The sequence below is a fragment of the Musca autumnalis genome, unplaced genomic scaffold (genome assembly GCF_047663935.1).
Source record: "Musca autumnalis isolate F117 unplaced genomic scaffold, ASM4766393v1 scaffold_2, whole genome shotgun sequence".
Taxonomy (NCBI): Eukaryota; Metazoa; Arthropoda; class Insecta; order Diptera; family Muscidae; genus Musca; species Musca autumnalis.
The window spans coordinates 106,162,975-106,185,634 of record NW_027411755.1 but is presented as its reverse complement, the minus strand read 5'-3'; the positions used below and the strand labels follow the sequence as shown (position 1 = coordinate 106,185,634).

Here is a 22,660-nt window from a genome sequence, read left to right as displayed (position 1 = left end):
ATGTGTTGCTAATTTTACTATCTGGGGGCTAGGCGATGAGGTAAGTGTGTGTGGTATGTGGGGTCCAATGTGCAGAGGAATATGGACATATTGGACCTAGGATGGGTCGGCCAGTGCGGGGTCTAAACATCAAATTCCCCTGATAGAACGTTCCCTTTAAACTATGTGTAGAGTCAGTTGGTAAATTAGCAATAGTTTTCCTCATATTCAATGTTTGTGTATTGGCTCGATTTGGCGGGTTGAGATCCCATAGCCCGAAGAGAAGTCCTGAGCTAGGCGGGCGGCTAAATAGAGCGGCCAGTAAGCACACATAACACATTACCATTAAAAAGTACGGGAATATAACGAAAAATAGCATTGTAACAAAGTAATTTAATATTTTTTCACATTATTTACAAATTTTGATACTAAATTTTTTGTTGCAGCAATTGTTATTTTGATACGTGAAAAGTGTTGCAACTTTTGGCAAAAACAGGGTTGTATATTATGAGTACTGTGATTTCGATTTTGATTTCGCTGACATCACGATATGAGATGATTTCATTTTTGTATGCGAAATCATAATAAATTTTGCTTGATTCCGCGCGAATTTACGAAACGCCTTCGAAATCACGAAACGACGCCGAATGTAAACCAAACATTATATCCCGGTTACACTTAACCGGATTAACCCAGTGGGTTTGGATTTCAAATGTCCATTCCATAGCGAAACGTCAAATAAATCCTCTCGAAGTGTGTTAACCCGGCAAACATTTTAGTGTAACCTACTATTAGTATACGGGTTTTCCAAAAAAACTATATTTCAGAGGTTTCGCGATTACTGCGTTTAGCAAATTAATAAAAACTTTATTTAAAATGTCGGCTTTATATCACTTGGGAACTATGAAGTCTTCTTCTGCGAAGAAATCGTATATTTAGGAATAAATCCTTGATAATTAACAACATTACACTATATGTAAATGTCATATGACATGAAATTTTGGAGATGAATATTGGAGATTTTGCTTCCGCCATTTATTCTGTGCGTCCACCCCAACAAAAATATAATAAAATTACGTCTCCACATTGCCTCCGTGGGTAGATATGGAATGTTTTTATTTCGTGTCATATGACATTGATAGATAGTGTAATCTGCCTCTTAGCACAGAAGACGGCGTCACTTTATTCATATGTGTATGACATGCTGAACTAAACCATTTTCAACTGTAATTCAGAAAATAGCAGTTTTAATTCAGAAATTCCATTTGAAATTCAGGTATTTTATTTGTAATTCAGAAATTCTATTTGAAATTCAAATATTTTATTTGTAATTCAGATATTCCATTTGAAATCCATATATTTTATTTGTAATTGAGACATTCCACTTGTCCCGGTCCACACTAGAGTGCGTCTCTAGATCGACTTCCATAGTAGACTCTTATGTTACACGCTGAAACTTTCATACGAAACTTTCCCATTATTTTGGCGTTCTTAGGTCGAGTTCCCCATTACAGTAATTTCATAAAATTACTTTTGTATGGAACTCGATCTATAAACGCCAAAATAATGGGAAAGTTTCGTATGAAACTCTTATGTTACACGCTGAAACTTTCATACGAAACTTTCCCATTATTTTGGCGTTCTTAGGTCGAGTTCCCCATTACAGTAATTTCATAAAATTACTTTTGTATGGAACTCGATCTATGAACGCCAAAATAATGGGAAAGTTTCGTATGAAAGTTTTAGCGTGTAACATAAGAGAAAGTTTTAGAGTGTAATATAAGAGAGAGTAAAATCATAAAATTGCTGTAGTGGGGAATTCGATTTAAGAACGCCTAATTTCATGAAATTTTTGAATGAAATTCACGCTAGTTTGGACCGGGATTTTGATATTCAAAAATTACATTTGATATTCAGAATATTTGAAATTCAGAACCCTTCAATTATTTTTTCAGAAAATAATCAATTTATGCAACATAATTTAAATATTTACGTCTACAGAGAGGCTTGCTAGCGTTATAAAGTGATTCTGAATTTCAATTGAAATTTTCCGAATTTCAATTGAAATATTCTGAATTTGAAATGGAATATCTGAATTTCAAATGGAATTTCTGAAATTTAAATAAAATATCCGAATTACAAATAAAATATCTGAATTTCAAATGGTATTTCTGAATTAAAAATAAAATATCTGAATTTCAAATGGAATTTCTGAATCACAACCGCTATTTTCTGAATTACAGTTGAAAACTGTGTAGATTGTGAATCGTTCGTTGATCGTTCTTCGTGGATGTTACGGTCGGCACTCAGTGAGCTATTGAACTATAAAGAAACTATATCGACTGATCTAGTTCATACGCTCTTTTTAATGAATCATTCAATTGAACTAGTTCGTTTATGAACTATACAACTCTACTACCTACTAATTGTAAATTGCGCTCGGTAATAGGTGGTCTCCTAATATTTTGTTGAAATATGGCAGCACTCACAGAACAGCCAAATAAATAAATAATAACCATTCTATTCGGAAGTCAAACGTAGAACCAAGTTTATCAAAATGGCTAGTTCATCAAGGTATAATCTTAATGTATTTTTCTTACACATAACATTTTATATAAGTGCTCGATATTTTCATGTGCAGAGATACTAACAAGGTATGCTGTTATGCCCATCCGGATGCACCTCTGATTGAGGACTATAGAGCTGGTGATATGATTTGTTCTGAGTGCGGACTTGTTGTTGGTGACCGTGTTATTGACGTTGGTTCTGAATGGCGAACATTCAGCAATGAAAAAAGTGGCGTCGATCCTAGTCGTGTTGGCGGCCCAGAAAATCCCCTATTAAGTGGTGGTGATCTCTCAACGATAATTGGTCCCGGAACAGGAGCCGCATCATTTGATGCATTTGGTTCACCCAAATATCAAAACAGGCGTACAATGAGCAGTTCTGACAGATCTTTAATATTGGCATTTAAGGAAATATCTATGATGGCTGATCGAATAAATTTGCCTAAAACTATTGTGGATAGAGCAAACAACTTATTCAAGCAGGTAATATATCCGCGTATGTGCTTGGCTTATCTTCCCTTTACCGGCATTTCGTAGAAAAATATTAAAATTACATCAGTGCTTTCCTAGCGATTCCAACGATTCATTTCGGATATGTATACTTCCCGAGATGTAGACTCAGAAATTTCCACATAAGTCCTCACTTATACATATACATACATATTTAATCTTGACTTACATGCAAATAGTAAATATATGAAAATTTCCTTTAGAGGCAAATTTCCTTTAGAGGCCCCTGGCGGAAAAAATCGGCCTTTTCCCCACACATAGTCTATTCTATTATGATTCCAACGATGTATAATTTTTGTCCCGGAAATGCATACTTCCCGAGATATCGGCCTCGGAAATTCCGGAAAATCGCTACGTTAGACTTAAGTTAAACATATTTACTAAACTCGTATCGTATGAAAATTTTATTATTACTGGTAAGTCTCGTCTCCCCCAACACAGGAATACAATTATATGGGGGAAGTCCACACTTCCCGCGAAATAGGTCACAGAATTTTCTTTTAAATTTTTTCTCTAAATAGCCGGCCTTTGGCCGGGGATTTAAGACTTTCTCCTACGGAAAGATGCAAATCTCGGGAACGGGAACAAAATTTTCTCCTAAATTTTCAATTTTTTTCTGTATGTAGCCGGCCTTTGGCCGGCGATTTAAGACTTTCTCCTATGGACATATGCAATCCTCGGGAACGGAACAAAAGCCGTCTTTGGACCTTATGGGGGCTGTATACTACATTTTATGTTAAAATTACAAATTTTATGACGAATATAGTAGCTTAAAAAGGAACAAGGCGAGTTTAGTGCCCGGTCCCGGATCTTGATGATATATATACTACCTATAGGACCTTATGGCCCTGAGTATAACGATATACATTTTGTCTTGCACAAGTCCATACTTCCGGAAATACCAATGACATTCTCGAGAACGGGAACAAAATTTTCTTTTAAATTATATTTTTTCTAAATAGCAGGCCTTCGGCCGGGGTTTAAGACTTTCTCCTATGAACAGGTGCAAATCTCGCAATGGGAACAAAGTTTTCTTTTAAATTGTAAATTTTTCTAAGTAGTCGGCCTTGAAACAATAGAATTTTCGGAATTTCAGAGGCCCATATTTCGAGAAGTATGAACTTGTGCAAGACAAAATGTATATCATTATACCCAGGGTCAAAAGGACTATCTGTGCTATATACATATATAAAGGCCCTTAAGAATCATTTTGAATCCCTTCTAAATACAGATACACCAACAACTTCCATACATTATGCTCCTGTATTAACGAAAAATGAAAATCTCGACAAAGACTTTAGTTTAGCGGAGATCAAAATACAACTCTCCAAACTAAAGGAGAATAAAGCCCCAGGAGAAGATAGAATAACATACGAGTTTTTTATGAACGCGACAGACGAGTTTCTCACGAGGGTATGTAATCAATACTCTCAAATTTTGAATGGCCGTGAAGATTTTGATATTTTTCGAACAAATGTTATATATCCAATATACAAAAAGGGAGATATTAACGATCCGAGTAACTATCGAGGTATAAGTATTTTGAATTGCATTGCCAAATTGATGATGGGTATGATTAATACCAGAGTAACAGATTGGATAAATGGACGGGTAACGATTTATCAAAATAGTTTGAATCAAGAAATGGAGTTAAACAGGGATGTATTTTTTCGCCTGTGCTATTTTCACTGTACCTTAATGACTTACATGATTTTCTAGGAGGTGGCCTTTGTGTGGATGTAATTAATATACGTCTGCAGATGTATGCAGACGATATCGTTTTACTGGCAGATGATGTCGAAACTTTACAGGCAATGATAAATAATCTATCGACATATAGCGATATGTGCGATATGGAAGTCAATCAAACAAAGTCTGAAATTATGGTTTTTAGAAGGAGTTGGCGGATTGGCGGAAAACGAGAAATGGTTGTACAAAGGAGAGTACCTCAGGATTGTAAACGAATACAGGATTTGGAACATTCCTAGTTTGACTATAATCGTCCGATCGATTTGAAATTTTCACCATAGATAGATCTCGATGCTCTGATTATGAAAATATAAAATTTTGCCGGCGGTCATAACCGATTATCCGATTATTTGAACCGAAATTACGGGTAAAAACCCGGATATATAACCGGGTATTCTGGGCTGATATGGGTATCAAAAGAAAGCTTATGAAAACACCTATCCAGAAATGTAATATTTCCAGCTGTATATAAATAGGTTACAATTCTGTGTGATATAACGTATACGCAGATTTTTCATACAAATAGTGTGACCATTGGAACTGCGTAGTGAACTAAATTTGCACAACTCTACATTTTACACAAACTATTTTTCAAATTTAAAGGTATCTGACATTTAAAACTTTGCCGTACCTTGTGTTAGTTAATTTAGTTTACCTTCAAGAATACAATTGTAATGAAATATTAAAACCAGTAAGGAAAGGATCAAAGTCGGGCGGTGCCGACTATATGATACCCTACGCCACTGTGAATATGTAAAATATAAATCGGAGCTATATCCAGATCTTAACCGATTTTGATATAATTTGGCACATTTATTTCCAGACCGAATTCACTCACACATTCCAAATATCATTGAAATCGTACTTATATAGCGTGTTTGGTATAGAAAATTCGTGAAATCGGCCGAAAATATATATGGGAGCTATATCCAAATCGGAACCGATTTCGATATAATTTGGCACACTTATTTCTAGACCGAATTCAGTCAAACATTCCAAATTTCATCAAAATCGGACGTATATAGCGTGTTTGGTGCAGCAAATACGTGAAATCGGGCGAACATTTATATGGGAGCTATATCCAAATCTGAACCGATTTTCACCAAAAGCAATAGCGTTCTTCCTATGGCTAAAAAAGTTGTAGTCCCCAATTTTCAGCTGAATCGGACAAAAAATACGACCTGTATGTTGCGAACAAAAATACATGGACAGACAGACGGACGGACGGACACGCATAAATGTGATTATATACATATATATCCCCAAAAGGGTCTATTTCGTTTCCTTTTGTATGTTACATACAAATGCACAAAGACATAATACCCTTTACCACTATGTGGTGTAGGGTATAAATATTACTATTTTTTTAAACAGGTTAACCGACACAAATAACCGTTTCTTTCGGATGACCGAAAATGACGTTTTTGGCGAAAACCGGTTTCGGTTTTGTAACTCAAAACCGGGTAACCGGTTAACCGGTTTCGGTTTTGGACACCCTAAAAGAAATATCTCCTGGTACAAGCATTTTATAACGATGCTTTCAGAAAATGATTTGCGTGCTGAAACTGCAGCTGAAAGCAAACGTGCGTGGAACAATATTTGTTGTCAGGTGTTGGAAAATATCAAACAAAAATGCATATATAATAATATTACCAATGTACAAAATACAACTATTAGAATTTATAAAAGACTAAATTACGATATTGGTCCTGTTTATTGTTGTAATAATTACACCCAAAATCAAATATCTCTGATAATGCGTGTAAGATGAAGTATGTTAAATTGAAATGGCTCCACATATCGATCAGAAAGTCAACAAATCTGTTCTCTGTGTAATTTGCAAGAAGTAGAAACAATTACACATTTCCTTGGTCGCTGTCCGATTTTCAACATGTTGAGAAAAACATATTTTCAAAAAATTCAGCTAAATGAACTTGGAGTTATTTTCATACTAAATGGTGGTGAAGATATTTCCTGGTATAGTCTATACATGAGGCTTTAAAGTACAGAAAAATGTTAATAAACGAATTTAATTACTAGTTATAAATAAAAACTCAAATTTCCAGCAGACGATTCATATGAATCATGCTGTAAATCTTATTTTTTCGAAACAAATATTTACATTAGTGTAAGAGTTTAATTTGTAACGTTTATACAAAAATAAAGATACAATACAAAATATAGATATATCATTAAGATCCGGGACCGGACCCTAAACTCAATTTATGCCCTTAGAAATATTAAATATTAAACATATAAAAATACTAAGGACGGGATGTTGTTTAGTAAAACTCACAGAAAAATTAAAAAAAAAAAAATTACCGCAGATAGTGCTTTTCATGTTGATTCCAACGTTGTGCAATGTGAAATGTATACTTCCCTGGATATAGGCTTTGAAAGTTCCACAATTGCTCTATTTAGAAAACATGCAATTTAAAAGAAAATTTTGCACCTGTCCATTAGAGAAAGTCTGAATACCCAACCATAGGGCTGTTATTTTCATTTTCATTTCATTTATTTCCCAGCAAAATTTTATGGAAGTGGTTCCATGAGATGCCATGATTTCACTGGATCTTTTGCATTGGTTCAAATGAAGTCGTGAAAGATCCGATCTTCTCATCAGCATTTGAACCCTTTCAAAGATCCAATAGAGATGCATTTTGTGTTTTTTTTATACACATGTATATATTTTTTCTTTTACTTATCTAAGATTTATTAAAGCTATGTAAGATTTATTACGCTAGGAAGTCCCAATCATTGAGCAAAAAATTGAGTCGGACTGCAATCTTTTGTATTATAAAATTTTCCTTGTCTGCTCTAGAGAGCCCTGCTCTACAAGTCGATTTGTAGATCCCTGCATTTCCAAAATGTTCGTAAAATAAAATTCACGAAATAGTAATTTGCAGTTAGAGTCCATGTCGAAATCTGTACTGGTGATGGGAACTGAAAAACCTTTTGTAAGATGAATCAATCAATCAGTTGCGGAGGAATTAAACTATGTTGCGAGTAGCGGCGGTGCTTAAACTGCAACAGCTGGACGGCCGAATGTCAAGTATCTCAATAAAGTTCTCAACCTGTCGCTAGCCACATCGTTCCCGAAGTCTGGAAAATATACCAGCTACTGAAGTCTAGCAAGTATGCCAGCAAAAGTAAATCGTGCAGACCAATTTCGCTTTAGTCGCCCGTAACAAAGACCCCAGCATCAGAAATAGCTGTCTAGTTGCCGATAAATAACATGAGATCCGCAAGCAGCACAACAACTGCGCTACACGCCATCTCTACTCATATTAGTCGAGGACTCAATCAAAGTAAGCCGTGCGATAGAACAGTGATAGTAGTGATAGTAACCCTTTGTGATTGTCAAGCACTCCACGCTGTTTGAGTTGATCGAACAGACTACGCTCCGGCCAAGTTTGAAACGTTGGATAATAAATGATATGTTTGGACGCCTGTCGTGCGTAGAATTTAGGATCAAGATGTCCGAGACCCGTTCAATAAACAACTATCTATCGTCTGCATGCGGTCCTCGGAGAATGTCGACCATTTATCTCAGCTGAGGAGCGTCAGCTGTCAGGACAAAGCAGAGTACTTTTGGCTCAATACGCTCGGGATGGTACTGCCGTTTAAATTTCTATAGAGCAAGGTTTCATGACACAAAAGATCTGCTTAGCATCAAATCTACTAACAAACTTCAATATGTAGCCACATTCATTAAGCAGAAAAATGAACATATAAACTACTGTTACAACAACAAACTGCAATTATAATTTTGATGATAATTAAATTATAGTTATTTCATAAATTGCTTTGGATAAATAAAAAAGCCATGAAAATCATATTTATAAAGCATTTTCCGAACAAGACGTGAAAAATTCATGCCAGAGGGTTGGTGAAAATGACATGCCAAAGATTAGCGAAAATGCTATTCTAGGGAATTAATTAAGATGACATGCCAAAGAATTGTTGAAGATGCCATTCCACCAAGTTAGTGGAGATGACATGCTTAGGATCTGAAAATGTATTGCATCTTTTGGGGGTCACGCTCTTGTAAAAAGAATGAGTGAAGATGCTAAAAAAATGGCATTCCATTTCACTTGCACCCATTCTTGAATAGCATCTTTGGCATCGAACATTTTGCTGGGTTACTATGTAATATAAACAAGTCAATATGGCCAATATAATTCAAATATACAATTCAAATAAAATTAACAAAAAAAAAAGAAGAAATTAAAAACTAAAATTAATTACCTATCATATATAAAAAAATATTAATTTAACAAAATAGGCATCCTGAGACTATCCCAACACCACTGTACCTTCCTAAGCCAATACTTAAAAAAGTAGAGCAAGAGAAGGGATCAGGAAGAAATAATCTTTCCCTATAATTCGCTCCACAAACATGGAACAGGTATAGCACTACAACACAAAGTGAATATAAAAATAAATCTAAGGTAAATTTAACAATGCAAATATGGCTCCCCAGCCCGACAAAACAAATAAAATTTAAAAAAAAATAATAACCCATAATTAAGTAAAAACACAACGCATAAAATCATAAGGAGTTATTCCGCAAGTACTCAAAGCACCTTGCTCTATATTCTCCTGTCAAACCATTAAGCTGAAAACACATACAACGTTTGAGTAAAGTTTTGTGTCGTTTTGGCCGTTTTTACACTGTTGGGCATGATGCCGAAAAATTCAAATTCATTTGAAATATATGCCGGCAAACACATCAACGCCGGACTTTGATGTCGGCGTCGCCCTGTTGTTGTTGTTTTTTTGTCAACGCCCAACGCAAAACTTTACTCAAACGTTGTATGTGCTTTCAGCTTTAAAGCATCGAAGCTCCAGCGGCAAGTGGTTCCATAATCTAGCAGCCCGAACAACAAATGATTTTTCACCAGTTCGGGACGAAAATCTGGGGTACAATAATTGAGGGTTACGCAAAGACCTCAACATTACAAAGTCACTACGTAGTGGGATATCTATATTCCTCATTATACTATAATAACACTGAAGAAGGCGAAAATTTATATACTTTTCAAAGGACAATCCAAGAAAATCAACAACATAAAGAGATACATGGTCCCAACGACACAAACCATACACATAACTAACAATAGAGTTAACAATTCTAGAAATTCGTTCGACTTGGCCAAAAAATATGCTCCAGATATAATTTCCAAACAATAGTTAACATGGGTCATCAAAAGCGACTGAGCCACTATCTTCCTAATATCCAAAGGCAAATATGCACTAAGGCTGTACAATTTCCGAAGCTGGAACCTCACACGAGATAAGAGCATATCAATATGCACATTGAAATCCAAACTACTGTCAATAACAACACCCAGACATTTTATGCAATCAACAAGCTCAACAGAGAACCCAAATTTAAGCTTCAACTTATCCAACAGAAGAGCATGGGCACTCGAATCAAACGCCTTGGACAAGTCAAGGCCAACTAACATACCCACTTCAGAGCCATTAAAAACATCCCTGATTAAGTCTGTTAGGTACAACAAATGCATTGTAGTGCTACGCCCACACCGAAAACCATACTGAGAGCTACTCAAGCATTTACGGTCATCCAAGAACTCAACAATGGCATCCTTAATTATATGCTCTACAATCGTTGACATGACAGGGAGAATACTTATGGGACGCAAATTCGAAACATCATACTATTCACCGCACTTAGGAACAGGAACCACACGCGCTACCTTCCACGCCTGCGGAAAGGTCGAAGTCATAAAGATACAGTTGACTAAACGCAGAAAATGACTGGATATAAAAGGAAATACACTTTTGAAAAACTTTGTTGGTATACCATCAACACCGACAGCTCCTGACTTAACTTTACGCAGCGCATCAACAACATCATCCATAAATATACAATAAAACCTAAATACATCCTGTTCACAAGTGGCATCAGTACCACCAAGTCTACAATTTATAACCGAAGCTCTCACACTACTAAAGTAATCAATTACAATATTAACATCAATATCAGGAACATCATCCACATTATCCAAACAACCAAATGATCTGAGTGACTTCCACAGCTGACTACATTTCATAGGACCAAATATTCTATTGTAAAATTTTCTTCTCTCATTTCGCATGACTCCCTTACAACGGTTTCTATACAGGTAAAAAATACGCCTGTTAATATCCGTAGGTCTTCTACGCCAATCAGCATATGCAAAATCCCTGAGAGCTCGGACTGATCTCACAACATCATATTGCAACCACTCATCACCTCTGGGTTTGACACTACGTGTAACCATTGGAACAAAAGACATCAATTCTGCAAATAAAGTATTAAACAGAGACACCTGCAAGTCAACATCAGCCGTAAAATATAACGGGCTAAAGTCAAAATTGTACAAAAATTCGTTAATACCTAACCAATAAGCCCTGCTGAAATCCCTATACATATTCAATAAACTTCTCATTAATGACTACAGGGAATTTAAGTACACCAAATATGTATAAGGGCATGGTGAGATATACCAGGGCACTGACCCTGCGAAGCAAATTCCAAACGCAACAGATCACTGACAAGAAAGTAGTCAATTAATGACGTCGAGTCATGTGCTAAATCATAATGCGTTGGTCGCGAGTTATGAACAACATTCAACCCCAAAGATCTGCACATATTCATTAGCACAATCGAATTGGAAGTCCGAAACAAATTATAATTAAAGTCGCCCAAAACAATCACATTAGCATACATGTCCAGTATACCCTCATGCACACTGCAAAAAGAATTAATATCCCCATGGGGCAAGTTAACGTCGACTACAAGTATAATAGTTGACTCAACTCTAAGTTCAATACATAACGACTCGCATATACCATATCGATCCGAGCGAAAAAGAACCTTATATGATAATTGGTCGGAAACATATATGGAAACACCACCACCAAGACGGTCACTCCGCAACAGCTTATACCCCGGAATATTTAAGGACCTTGATGACACTGACGAATTGAGCCAAGTCTCAGTAACTGCAAAGAAATGAATACCACTACCAGTCAGTAGCAACCTAAGTTCATCAATTTTGTTATTAAACCTCGAAGGGCGTATGCTTTGAAAGTTTAAGTGACCATATGCAAGTTTCCCACTGCATGCAGAGAGCCTATTCTTAAAGAATTGCGCATCACTAATTATTGGTCCAAGATTTTCATCAAGATGCATCAAAGCAAACAAAGGGACTGGGGAGCATGATTACATTAATCTGAAAAATCATCTAAAATCAGTAAATCAAAAAATAACAATCAGAATATTCCAAATTTCAAATATGTAAGCAAAGTGTAACAAGAAAGATAACTAATTAAAAAAAGTAAATAAAACTACATTACTTATACTACGCATTACACGGAGGCGCCACAGCTACACATCCTGCTCCACCGCGAAATCCATTCGCAAATTGCATAAGCTCATGTAGCTCAAAAATAGTTTTCATGTCATCTAAAAGTACCACCTCAACCTGGGGCTCATCACTATTAATAAGCCTAAACCGCTTAATGTGATTTTTCTTAAGCAACCTCTATAGGTGTAAACCAAATTGGATGTAGATTTAATCAAGTGGTCATTTATATAAGCCCGAGACTCCACAAGGCAATCATCCATAACATCCTTCAAAAGCATTCAGACTTTTTTAACAAATTTATACATAAGGGCATCCCTGGTTTGCACTGAGTTAAACTTAACAAGTACAGATTTGCGGCCAGATATGTAGCAGCAATGCTGTAAGTCAATAGGAACCAAGTGCATGGCACAGGCCTTAGCAATTCTTATTATTTGTCCCCTAAGGTCTCTGATGTTCCCAGGCAAGCCCCGAATAATGACATTGAAACGGTTTAATCTGCGTTGGAGAACCGCATTAAATGACTCTAATGCACATATTCTGTCTAATAATTTCTTCTCAGCCGCAGCTACAGTATTTCTTGCTTCTGATACAGCTAGCTCCACGCCACTGATTGCTTTTTTAACTTCAATAACCTCATCATTAAGTTCAGCAATTCTCGCATTGTATACATCAAAAAGTGCATCCGTTTTACTTTTAAATTCAGACATACAACGGTCCATGTAGGTATGCATTTGCTGCTTCATGGAAAGCATAAGTTCAGCTTGAAGTCGGCGCAAAGCATCAGTGTTACCAGTAACAGCGACATCTCCTTCACCAGTATCACCTTCAGCAACAGCACAAGCACAATCAGCAGCAGAAGTCCCAGCACCATAATTAACAAAACCTTCACGACCATCACCACCACCCGCTGCAAAACAACAAGCACAAGTGTATCTAAGAGCTTTGTTATTTTTAGCCTCTGACTCAGAGATTCCAACACAATGAATATGAAAGTAGTTCACGCAACCAGTGCATCCAGTCTTGAATTGCGTTTTACCAATATGCTTATTGCAAACATTACAAACATACTGCGTAGGCATATTGACACTTGAAGTATTGTTTGTTTACAAAATAGGCCGCCAAAGCACACAAGTCAGCAGCAAACCAAGTAAGGTAGTATAAATGCAGGAAAAAAAGAAGGAAATAATTAGAACTCCAACAAAAAAGTCCTCAATATACACATAGCCCAGAAAGTCTGCGTTCACCTTACTACTTTTCAAAAACGATGCTAAAACTTTAATAAATAGGTAAATGAGATCAGTTTTTCTTTCATAAATATGTTATTGGCACTCTTTACTACCAGAATAAAAAGAAAAATTCCTGAAAATATATTATTATTACGAAGATAACGGTAAAAAGTCTTACAACTGCTAAATTAGAGCCCCAAAAAGTCTGCGTTCACTTTGTATGTTGCAATAATACCGTTAATTTTTTTGCAGTTTTCTCCCATTTTTAATCAATATTGTCACAACTGGTCATTCTGTGAGGTCGTTTACACACTTAACTTAAAAAAGTAAAATATTTCAAGATTGGAAAACAAGGACAAAGAAATTGGCATCGATAAACGGAAAATTCTAGGTAAATAATGGAAAAAGCTATCGAAATATTGGCGAAACTGTAGGTAGAACATATTAGTCTATACATAGAGTGATAATAAACTATAAAAAATCGGAATTTTGAAGTCAATGCCCAGATCTGGACGGTCAAAGCTCAGTTTTGGACGGTCAAAAATATTATCAGAACGGGAGGAGCGTAACATAACTAATATAGTTAAAACAAACAGTCCGATAATTACTTCAAAAATTGTTGAAAATGTGAAAATGGCATCCAAAAAAAGTATTTGTGCACAAACCGCCAGAAAAATACTGCATAAAGCTGGATATCATGGTATAGTCGCACGGCGAAAGCCGTACATATCACTAGTGAACAGGAACAGAAGCATATTGAATTTGCTAATGAATACATAAACAAGCCTCGAAGTATTCCGCAATCAAGTCATATTTTCGGCCGAAAGCATGTTCTATATGTTTGCAATGAAAGGACTTCAAACTGTTTGGAGAAAGCTCGAACAGCGCTTGAAAAAACAAAATCTTGTTTTACACTGTAAAAACTAGCGAGGGTGCTGTTTTGGTTTGGGGTGTGTAGCAGCTTCTGGGGTGGGCCAACTTGTATTTATTGAATCGACAATGGACAAGTATGGTTACCTAATCATCATGAAGCGCAATTTGAACCAAAATGCAGAAGAACTACGTAATTTTGGTTGCAAAAACATAACCTTTCAAAGCATACTGCTGAGACTGTAAGGTTTTGGCTCCTATATAATGCCCAGATCTGGGTTTTGACGTAAAAATTCTGGTTTGTTTATAGTTAATTATCACTCTATGTATGGACTTATATGTTCTACCTACAGTTTCGCCAATATTTCGATAGCTTTTTCCATAATTTATCTAGAATTTTCCTTTTATCGATGCCAATTTCTTTGCCCTTGTTTTCCATTCTTGAAATAACTTACTTTTTTAAGTTAAGTATGCAAGCGACCTCACAGAATGACCAGTTGTGACAATATTGATTAAAAATGGGAGAAAACTTAAAAAAAAAAAATCGAAAAAACTAACGGTATTATTGCAACATACAAAGTGAACGCAGACTTTTTGGGGCTTTAATTTAGCAGTTGTAACACTTTTCTACCGTTATCTTCGCAATAATAATATATTTTCTGGAATTTTTCTTTTTATTCTGGTACTAAAGAGTGCCAATAATATATTTATGAAAGAAAAACTGATCTCATTTACCTATTCATTAAAGTTTTAGCATCATTTTTGAAAAGTAGTAAGGTGAACGCAGACTTTCTGGGCTATGTGTACGCAACATTCACAGCAGTAATAGCAAGAGTCTACAAAGACTTTATTTTTCAATAATTATTTATTTTCCTTGACAGAGCAAAAAATTTAGCAGCTTGTCATTGTAGGGCTCTATAGTTCCAAGTACCAAAGAAAACTTACAAATGTTTGCATAAGATGAGTGTAGAAACTCATTCAGAAAAAAACTTTGTTCATAGGTAGGTCTCGGAATGCTAATCATGCCAATATTGATGACAACGGGAGAGTTTAACTTGTGGTAGAATTAGAACACAATGATTTCAATACAAAGACTACGTAACAACTTTGTATTTGTAATTCCAAGCGAGGTGGTGGGAGGTATCACCAGCAAAGTTTGATATGAAAGAAACAAAAACAAAACAGGGTTTCGGTATTAGAATTGATAGACAGATTATGGATTTTATTCATTACTTATGTCTTACCGGTATGGCAGTTGGTGTCGAACAAGAACGAAGGCCTTGTACACCGGGCGGAAGCTGTCAAGATAAGTTGACAAATATCTTTCTGTTATTAAAATTTCAATTTATCAGAAGAAATGTTTTCAACTTATAACTTAAAGTTGTATTAAAGCAATTGGGTATTTTTACATAAAGTGAGTTTGGTTGTAGGTGTGGGAAAAAATTATGTTGTTAGGCACAAACATTATATTATATATGTATATTTGAATCGCTACAAAGTTGTTGTTTAAATTTTGTTCAAATTCTTTATCATTAACGTAAAAAATATTATTATAGGTACATGATGGCAAAAATCTTAAAGGTCGATCTAATGACGCCAAAGCATCAGCTTGTCTCTACATTGCTTGCCGCCAGGAAGGTGTTCCCCGGACATTCAAAGAAATATGCGCAGTTAGTAAAATAAGCAAAAAAGAAATAGGAAGATGTTTCAAACTGACGCTTAAAGCTCTGGAAACTAGCGTAGATCTAATAACAACGGCAGACTTCATGTCTAGATTTTGCGCAAATCTTGGTATATTATATTTTTTGGTACATAATATTTAAGATATGTTATTTATTATTTTTCTTTTACTTAGACTTGCCAAATATGGTACAACGAGCTGCGACACACATAGCAAAGAAAGCCGTTGAAATGGATATTGTACCAGGCCGATCACCAATATCTGTTGCTGCTGCTGCTATTTATATGGCATCACAGGTAATAAAAACGCTTACTTATGGTAAAAACCAAATTTCCATTACAATTCCATTTGAAAAACAATTAAAAAAATTTTGCGAGCACATCTACGATTTTTGGTATAGAGGTTGGTATAATAGGTTAAAGAAAGTATATTATAGGAACAATAAAAGAGAAAAAAATTATTGTTAAAATATTATTCCAAATATATTTTTTGGTTCGATTAGAAAAATTAGAAAAAATATTTGGGGTTCTTCAACAATTTCGCAAAAATCCCATACAATAATTAATGTATACTGCTAAAGGAAATGGTTTGCAATCGCGAGAGCTTAACAGCTTACTGTAATAACATATAAGGATAGTAAATTAAGAGTAATATTGAAATTACAATCATTCAATATACACCTATTTCAAATAGACTCTTTAAGAACCGCGGATGTGCCTCCACATTCTATTTTGCGTAAAAGACCCATATTACTCGCGTATCTCTGTAATTTTTGACACGCTTTTTCGCAATTATTATAATTGCGCAAAAAGGATTCCATTTTATAAATTTTTTTAAAGAAAATAGCGGTTTAGTACTCGGATTTTTTAAAATATTTTTTGCTGATTTTCCTATTTTCAAGGTAAATATATCCTCGGTTTTAGTGGATGGATTTGATTGCGGAAGAGCTCAGTAGATCCGTCGCGTAAAAAAAAAACTAAATTCACGCCGGATTCAAAGGAAATTGAATGACACTTGTAAATTTTAAATAGGTTTTTTAAGAAAATTCAAGCATCAAATTTTGGCTTTTAGACTCCAATTACTAGGATACTGTAAGTAGCACACTCATGAGATATACATTAAACGACGTAAAATCACGAGTTCTATAATCCTATCATAAGATTAAGTATTATATTGTTTCGCGTCCAGATTATTAAAAAAATTAAAAAAACTCAAATTCCGGCTTCCAAATGTCAGTTTTAGGTGGATGCAGTGGATATATCGAAAAATCATACACTAGTATCATGTTGCCCATGGAGTATTCTGTCATTCTTTCTTTGGGCATAGGTCTATAAAATGTAAGGTTCATGAAATATGGTTCGTAAATTGTCGTGTCCACCAGCCACTACACATGGTGGCCGTAGATGTTCTTTACAGCTTTCGGTCAATTTTCTCTGGAAGTATGGACTTGCCCCTCAAAAAACTTTTACTGTAGTAACAGCATAAAGGAAGTGAAGCCATGACTACTTAGATCGTAAGCTTACACATGTATATTTTCTAATTACCCAGAGTTGTCTTAAACCGCACTTCTCTGACCATTTTTGAAATACTCTATGGAAGGTTAACGAAAGAGTGGAGCGATATGGTCCATCATCGAAGTTCATCAATATTAGGACAAAATATCACGAAGACCAACTTTTGGACCGAATCGGTAGATCTGTTCGAAAATTATCGTGTTCTCCAGGCAGCCACCCATACGGACGAACATAACTAAGTTGACTCCAAGTTTTCTGAAACAGATTTCTTCCAAACACACTTTGACCGTAAAACCATTATTTCGATGAGACACATTTTGACTAAGAGCTGAGAGTATAAAAAATTTAGATTGGGAAAAATTGACCATATTCTGACACCGCAACATGATAAAAAATAAAAAAAGAAGACACGTGTCTCGGCGTTTTTTCCTTTATTTATATAACTCCTAAATTCTATCTGTAAATATAAAAAATACTAGTGGATAACGCCATGAAATCCAAACGTTCCCCCTGCATAAATCAATTTCTACTAATCCCATTTTCCTTCCATAAATTACTCAATAAAATTGAAGTGGAAAATTGAAGCCGTGATTTTGAACTTTTGTGAAACAAAGGAAAGGCCCTCAACAGTCCATGTGAACAAAAAAATAAATGTTAAAATATTTCTAAGGGTTTCCGATTGTTTTAGAGAATTTCAGTCATACTATATAGAATATGTTAATAGTTCGCGAATTCTGAATGGGTGAAACTCGGATTCGTCGGTTGTAAAACATTTTCGGTTTTTACCATATTCCTCTTTTAAAATGTTTAAAACTTATATAATGCATTGGTGGGCAAAAGGAGAAACTAAATTTTAAAACAAGTGTTTCTTTTGGTATTTGTCAGGGTTTCGGAGTCGAACAATTTTGCTGGAGTCGGAGTCGAAAAAAATAACTCGACTCCGACTGCGGGCAAAATTTTTTCCACGTTGCACAATGGTCCCAAATCCAAATTTTCTGGCCAAAACTATTTCAACTTCCATTTTGTATTGAAATTAATTATTATTTATAATAAATGTGCACAAACAGCAATTCTTACGTTTTAACGACCAAAATGACCAAAAACTGCCAAAATTTGTTGAACAGGGTGGTCCCGTTGTGTGGGGTCTAAACCAAAACATTGACCTATGTTAATAATTTTTGGTACGAAGGATTCATATCTTCCAAGAGGTCAAAATACCAAATTTCAGCTGAATCGGTCATAAAGTGTCGCTAAAATCCACAAATATCTAAAATCGGACAGCTACGACAAAAAATTGACCTATTTTCAAAAAAATTATACATACTTGTTTTCTACACTCTGAAACCCTTAAATATGCATTTTAAGGGAATTCGGTTGATAGATGTGCGTATTACCGTTCTATTTCAATTGGATACTACGTACAGTCACAACAGGTATTTACAAAAAATTCTCCCATCTTAAAATAGAAAAATCCACTTTATTTTAACTGTGGCAAATTTGAGCACGATTTTACTTCTGAATTTATTAGTACAGACCCCCTGCTATCTTCCAAATTTGATTTGGAGGTGGACAAATTTGGACATTTTTTTAAAAGTTTAAAGATATTTAAAAAATATTTGTAAAAAATAATGTTCAATATATATAAAAACATTGATTTTATTACGCTAATTTTACAAATTTTATCGTTATTTTTGTAAATATTATGAAAGTACTCATTAACAGTACTCACTTCTGTATATTTATGCAGCGACGCAATACAACAAAAATTGTATATTTTACAGCACAAAGTCTGTTTTATTTTTACTTAAAAAAGTGTCAACTTTGGTACTGCGCCAATCAACGAATACTAACGTTATTTACAAAAATTAATTATTTTCAGATGACTTGATGTGTTTTTTATTATTCTGTGCAAAAACAAATTAAAATTTCGAAACTTCAAAAATAGGGTTTTGGCCAAAAATTTCCTGATTGAAACCTATGTGCGTTGTAGAAATATAACATTAAATTTGGAACAAGAACATGTTTTTAAAAATCATTATTTATTTTTATAGAAAGGCATAAGAAAACATCAATGCGAACGGTATATTATGCTAAGTTAAAGGACAATTCACAGAATATTTACTATCCTCTAAAGTGTAGTCTATTCATACCTATTTTGTTGATCCAATTGATTTTTTTACATTTTTGCAAACAAAAGTAAAGTTCTATGACAATCGAATTAAGATTAGACCTTTAACATCTTTCGTCAGAAGTCTTACTGGTCTTCTCACAAAGGTCTATTGGTATTCTCATTTTGTTTTTTATGAGAAGTCATCCTTGTCTTCTTTAAAAGACATTGTGGTCTCTGTAGGAAATCTTACTGAATGCCCTGTGACACAAAATGGAAGTCAAGATGGGGGTGTACAAATTCCTTTTCGGAATGAAAGCCCCAATTGAGAACCCCCAAAGATCCCATAGGTAGTGGTGTCACACCAGCTGTTCGAATATGAAATGTCAAATCCCTTTATATTTAGAAGGTTGTGGCCTCAATATCCCACCGAAATGGGTGAGATTTAGTATTAAGTCTTCCTTGGAGGTATAAAACTTTCCACCTGAAATTTGTTGGGATAGGTCCAGGTCTTCATATAGCCCCCATAGTACGGTACCTCCCGATTTCCGGTATTTTGAAGGTTGTGGCCTCAATATCCCTCCGAAATGGATGAGATTTTGTATTAAGTCCTCCTTGGAGGTATAAAACTTTCCACCTGAAATTTGTTGGTATAGGTTCAGTAGTGCGATTCTGTAACTTCTTAACGACAAAATTAACGACGAATGTAGGTAGTTAACGATAATTTTCGGTAAGTGGTGTTCTGTAACCAATTTTAAAAATTTTTGTCGGTAAATTTTGTCGTTAATTACCGAAAATTATTGTTAAGTTAACAACCAAAAAAAAGTAGTCGTTAAGTCTTAACGACAGTACATTATTGCAATATTTTGCAATAATTTGATTTCTGTTAACAACGGCGTTTTTTATGAACATATGTTAAGTTAATAAGGAGGGTACAAAAGGTAAATTCCGCCTTATGGAGAAAAATCTTTATAACATGGTTCAGCTTCGCCATTGTTGTGATTTTGCCAGCGCCGATTTTGTTGAAGCTGCATAAAGATCACCAAGGAGAGAGTTGTAGATCTTTTCATTTCCTTGGACGATCTGTAGTAGCATCAATTAAATCGGCGCAGGTGAAGGCGCAACAGTGACAAAGCTGCCCCATGTTACCCTACATATTAAGGCTGCGCTTTCTTTGTTTATTTAGTCCCGGTCCACACTAGCGTGAATTTCATTTAAAAATTTCATGAAATTAGGCGTTCTTAAATCGAATTCCCTACTACAGCAATTTTATGATTTTACTCTACTATGGAAGTCGATCTAGAGACGCATAATTTCATGCAATATTTTCAATGAAATCACTCTAGTGTGGACCGGGACTTACTAAAGTGTTTTTCCACTTTAGCTAATTCAAAAGAACTTAAGTGTGGTACTGTTATGTAAGACCTATGCCAATGCCCTTAACGCTATCTATCTAGGAGGCTTTCGTTGGCTTTAATGCCGTATTGAGGACAGAATTGTATAGTATTCCTATAATCTACTTCTTTCTGTGACAATCTTATAGATTTGAACTCAGCATCACTTACAATCAAATTGTTAAAAATAGCGTATAAAATCGGATTTCCGAACTTTTCATACCCACGGCTATGAAAGATTCTATTTAATGAAATAATTGAATATGTGAATATATAAACTCAAATGACGGTAACCTGTATCAACGAAAATACAAAAGCGGATTTTATGACATTTATAATTGTTAAATCACACACACATATTTCTGCATAGAAATGCAATTCACTGTCTTGAATGACCTTGATTACATACATTTATTAAATATTTTTGCCAGTAATGCATTGAACGTATAAATGTATGGTAAACATATATAATGCAGCTTCTGTTCCTTAGATTGTAGGCACATTTTTTGGTCTAAAAGACAAGGTCCTGTCCACATCAAACACATACATTGGAGATATTCTATGTTTTGCCTTGTGGATACATTACGTGGAGAATAATGACATGTTTATTAATTTTCTGGAAAAAACCGCCAAAATCTATGAAATGTTTGCATTGGTCTTTTATCTCCTTGAAGTACTTACATACATTAAAAATTCACTTTTAGAGGTTGGTGTTACCCTTGTGTTACGCATTGTTGGGACACTCGCAGTCACTTATTGTAGGCACATTTCATTTCATTTCATTTATTCATCAATTGTAATATAAAAAAGGCAACATGGCCAATAACTTATATTATCTTACTACAATATCCAAACACCAAGAACTTAGAAGTAAATAATTAAAATTAAATATATATACATTAATAAAATATATACATAAATACTATGCATACTATGATAAATGACTATCAAAGGAATTCATGGAAATACAAATGTTTCACTCAATCACTAGAGTGAACATAGAAGGTCTACAGGAATCACATCCATAAAAAAGTCAAAAAAAAAAAAACAAACAATATAAATATAAATATGGCTTCCCAGCCACAAAAATCACAAGTATATATGTATACCCTGTAACTAGTGACTAGTAAACAAACATTAATCTACATTAATCTATTAGAGAGATGCTCAAAACACCTTCTCTTAAAAACAAAGGTGGAGAAAGCAAAATTACGTAGGTCAAGAGGTAACCGATTCCAAAATCTTGCAACCCTAACAACAAAAGAATGCTCTCCTATCCACGACGAAAATATAGGAAATGACAATTGAGGATTCCTAAAGTATCGACTAAACACAAACTTATTAAAGAGGGGAGAGTTGACGTCCTTCATTATTCTATAGTGGCATAAAAGAAGGCGATATACAACATACTTGTCAAAGGACAAGCCCAGGAATTTAACAACAAATTGCGAAACATGGTCACCACGTCGCAAACCAAACACATATCGCACAATAGAATTAACAATCTTATGAACACGCAGCATTTGAGAAGAACTAGCTCCAGAAACAACCTCCAAACAGTAGTTTACATGAGACATCAACAACGACATAGCAACTTTCCGCCTAACATTAAGGGGTAAATATACTTGGAGACTATAAAGCCTCCTAAGCTGAAAGCGAACACGAGACAACAGAACATCAATAT

At 34.9% G+C, this 22,660-nt stretch overlaps 1 protein-coding gene across 2 annotated transcripts in view; it reads left to right on the top strand.

The window, feature by feature from the left end:
- TfIIB (transcription factor IIB) overlaps positions 1-22,660 on the top strand; it is a 40,431-nt gene that overhangs the window by 5,861 nt on the left and 11,910 nt on the right. For both annotated transcript variants that reach the window (XM_073968679.1, XM_073968678.1), the window contains exons 2-5: positions 2,429-2,553; positions 2,621-3,029; positions 15,837-16,071; positions 16,136-16,257. In XM_073968679.1, coding sequence (XP_073824780.1) covers positions 2,537-2,553; positions 2,621-3,029; positions 15,837-16,071; positions 16,136-16,257 — 783 coding nt within the window. In that variant the 5' untranslated portion in view covers positions 2,429-2,536. The remainder of the gene's footprint in view (positions 1-2,428; positions 2,554-2,620; positions 3,030-15,836; positions 16,072-16,135; positions 16,258-22,660) is intronic.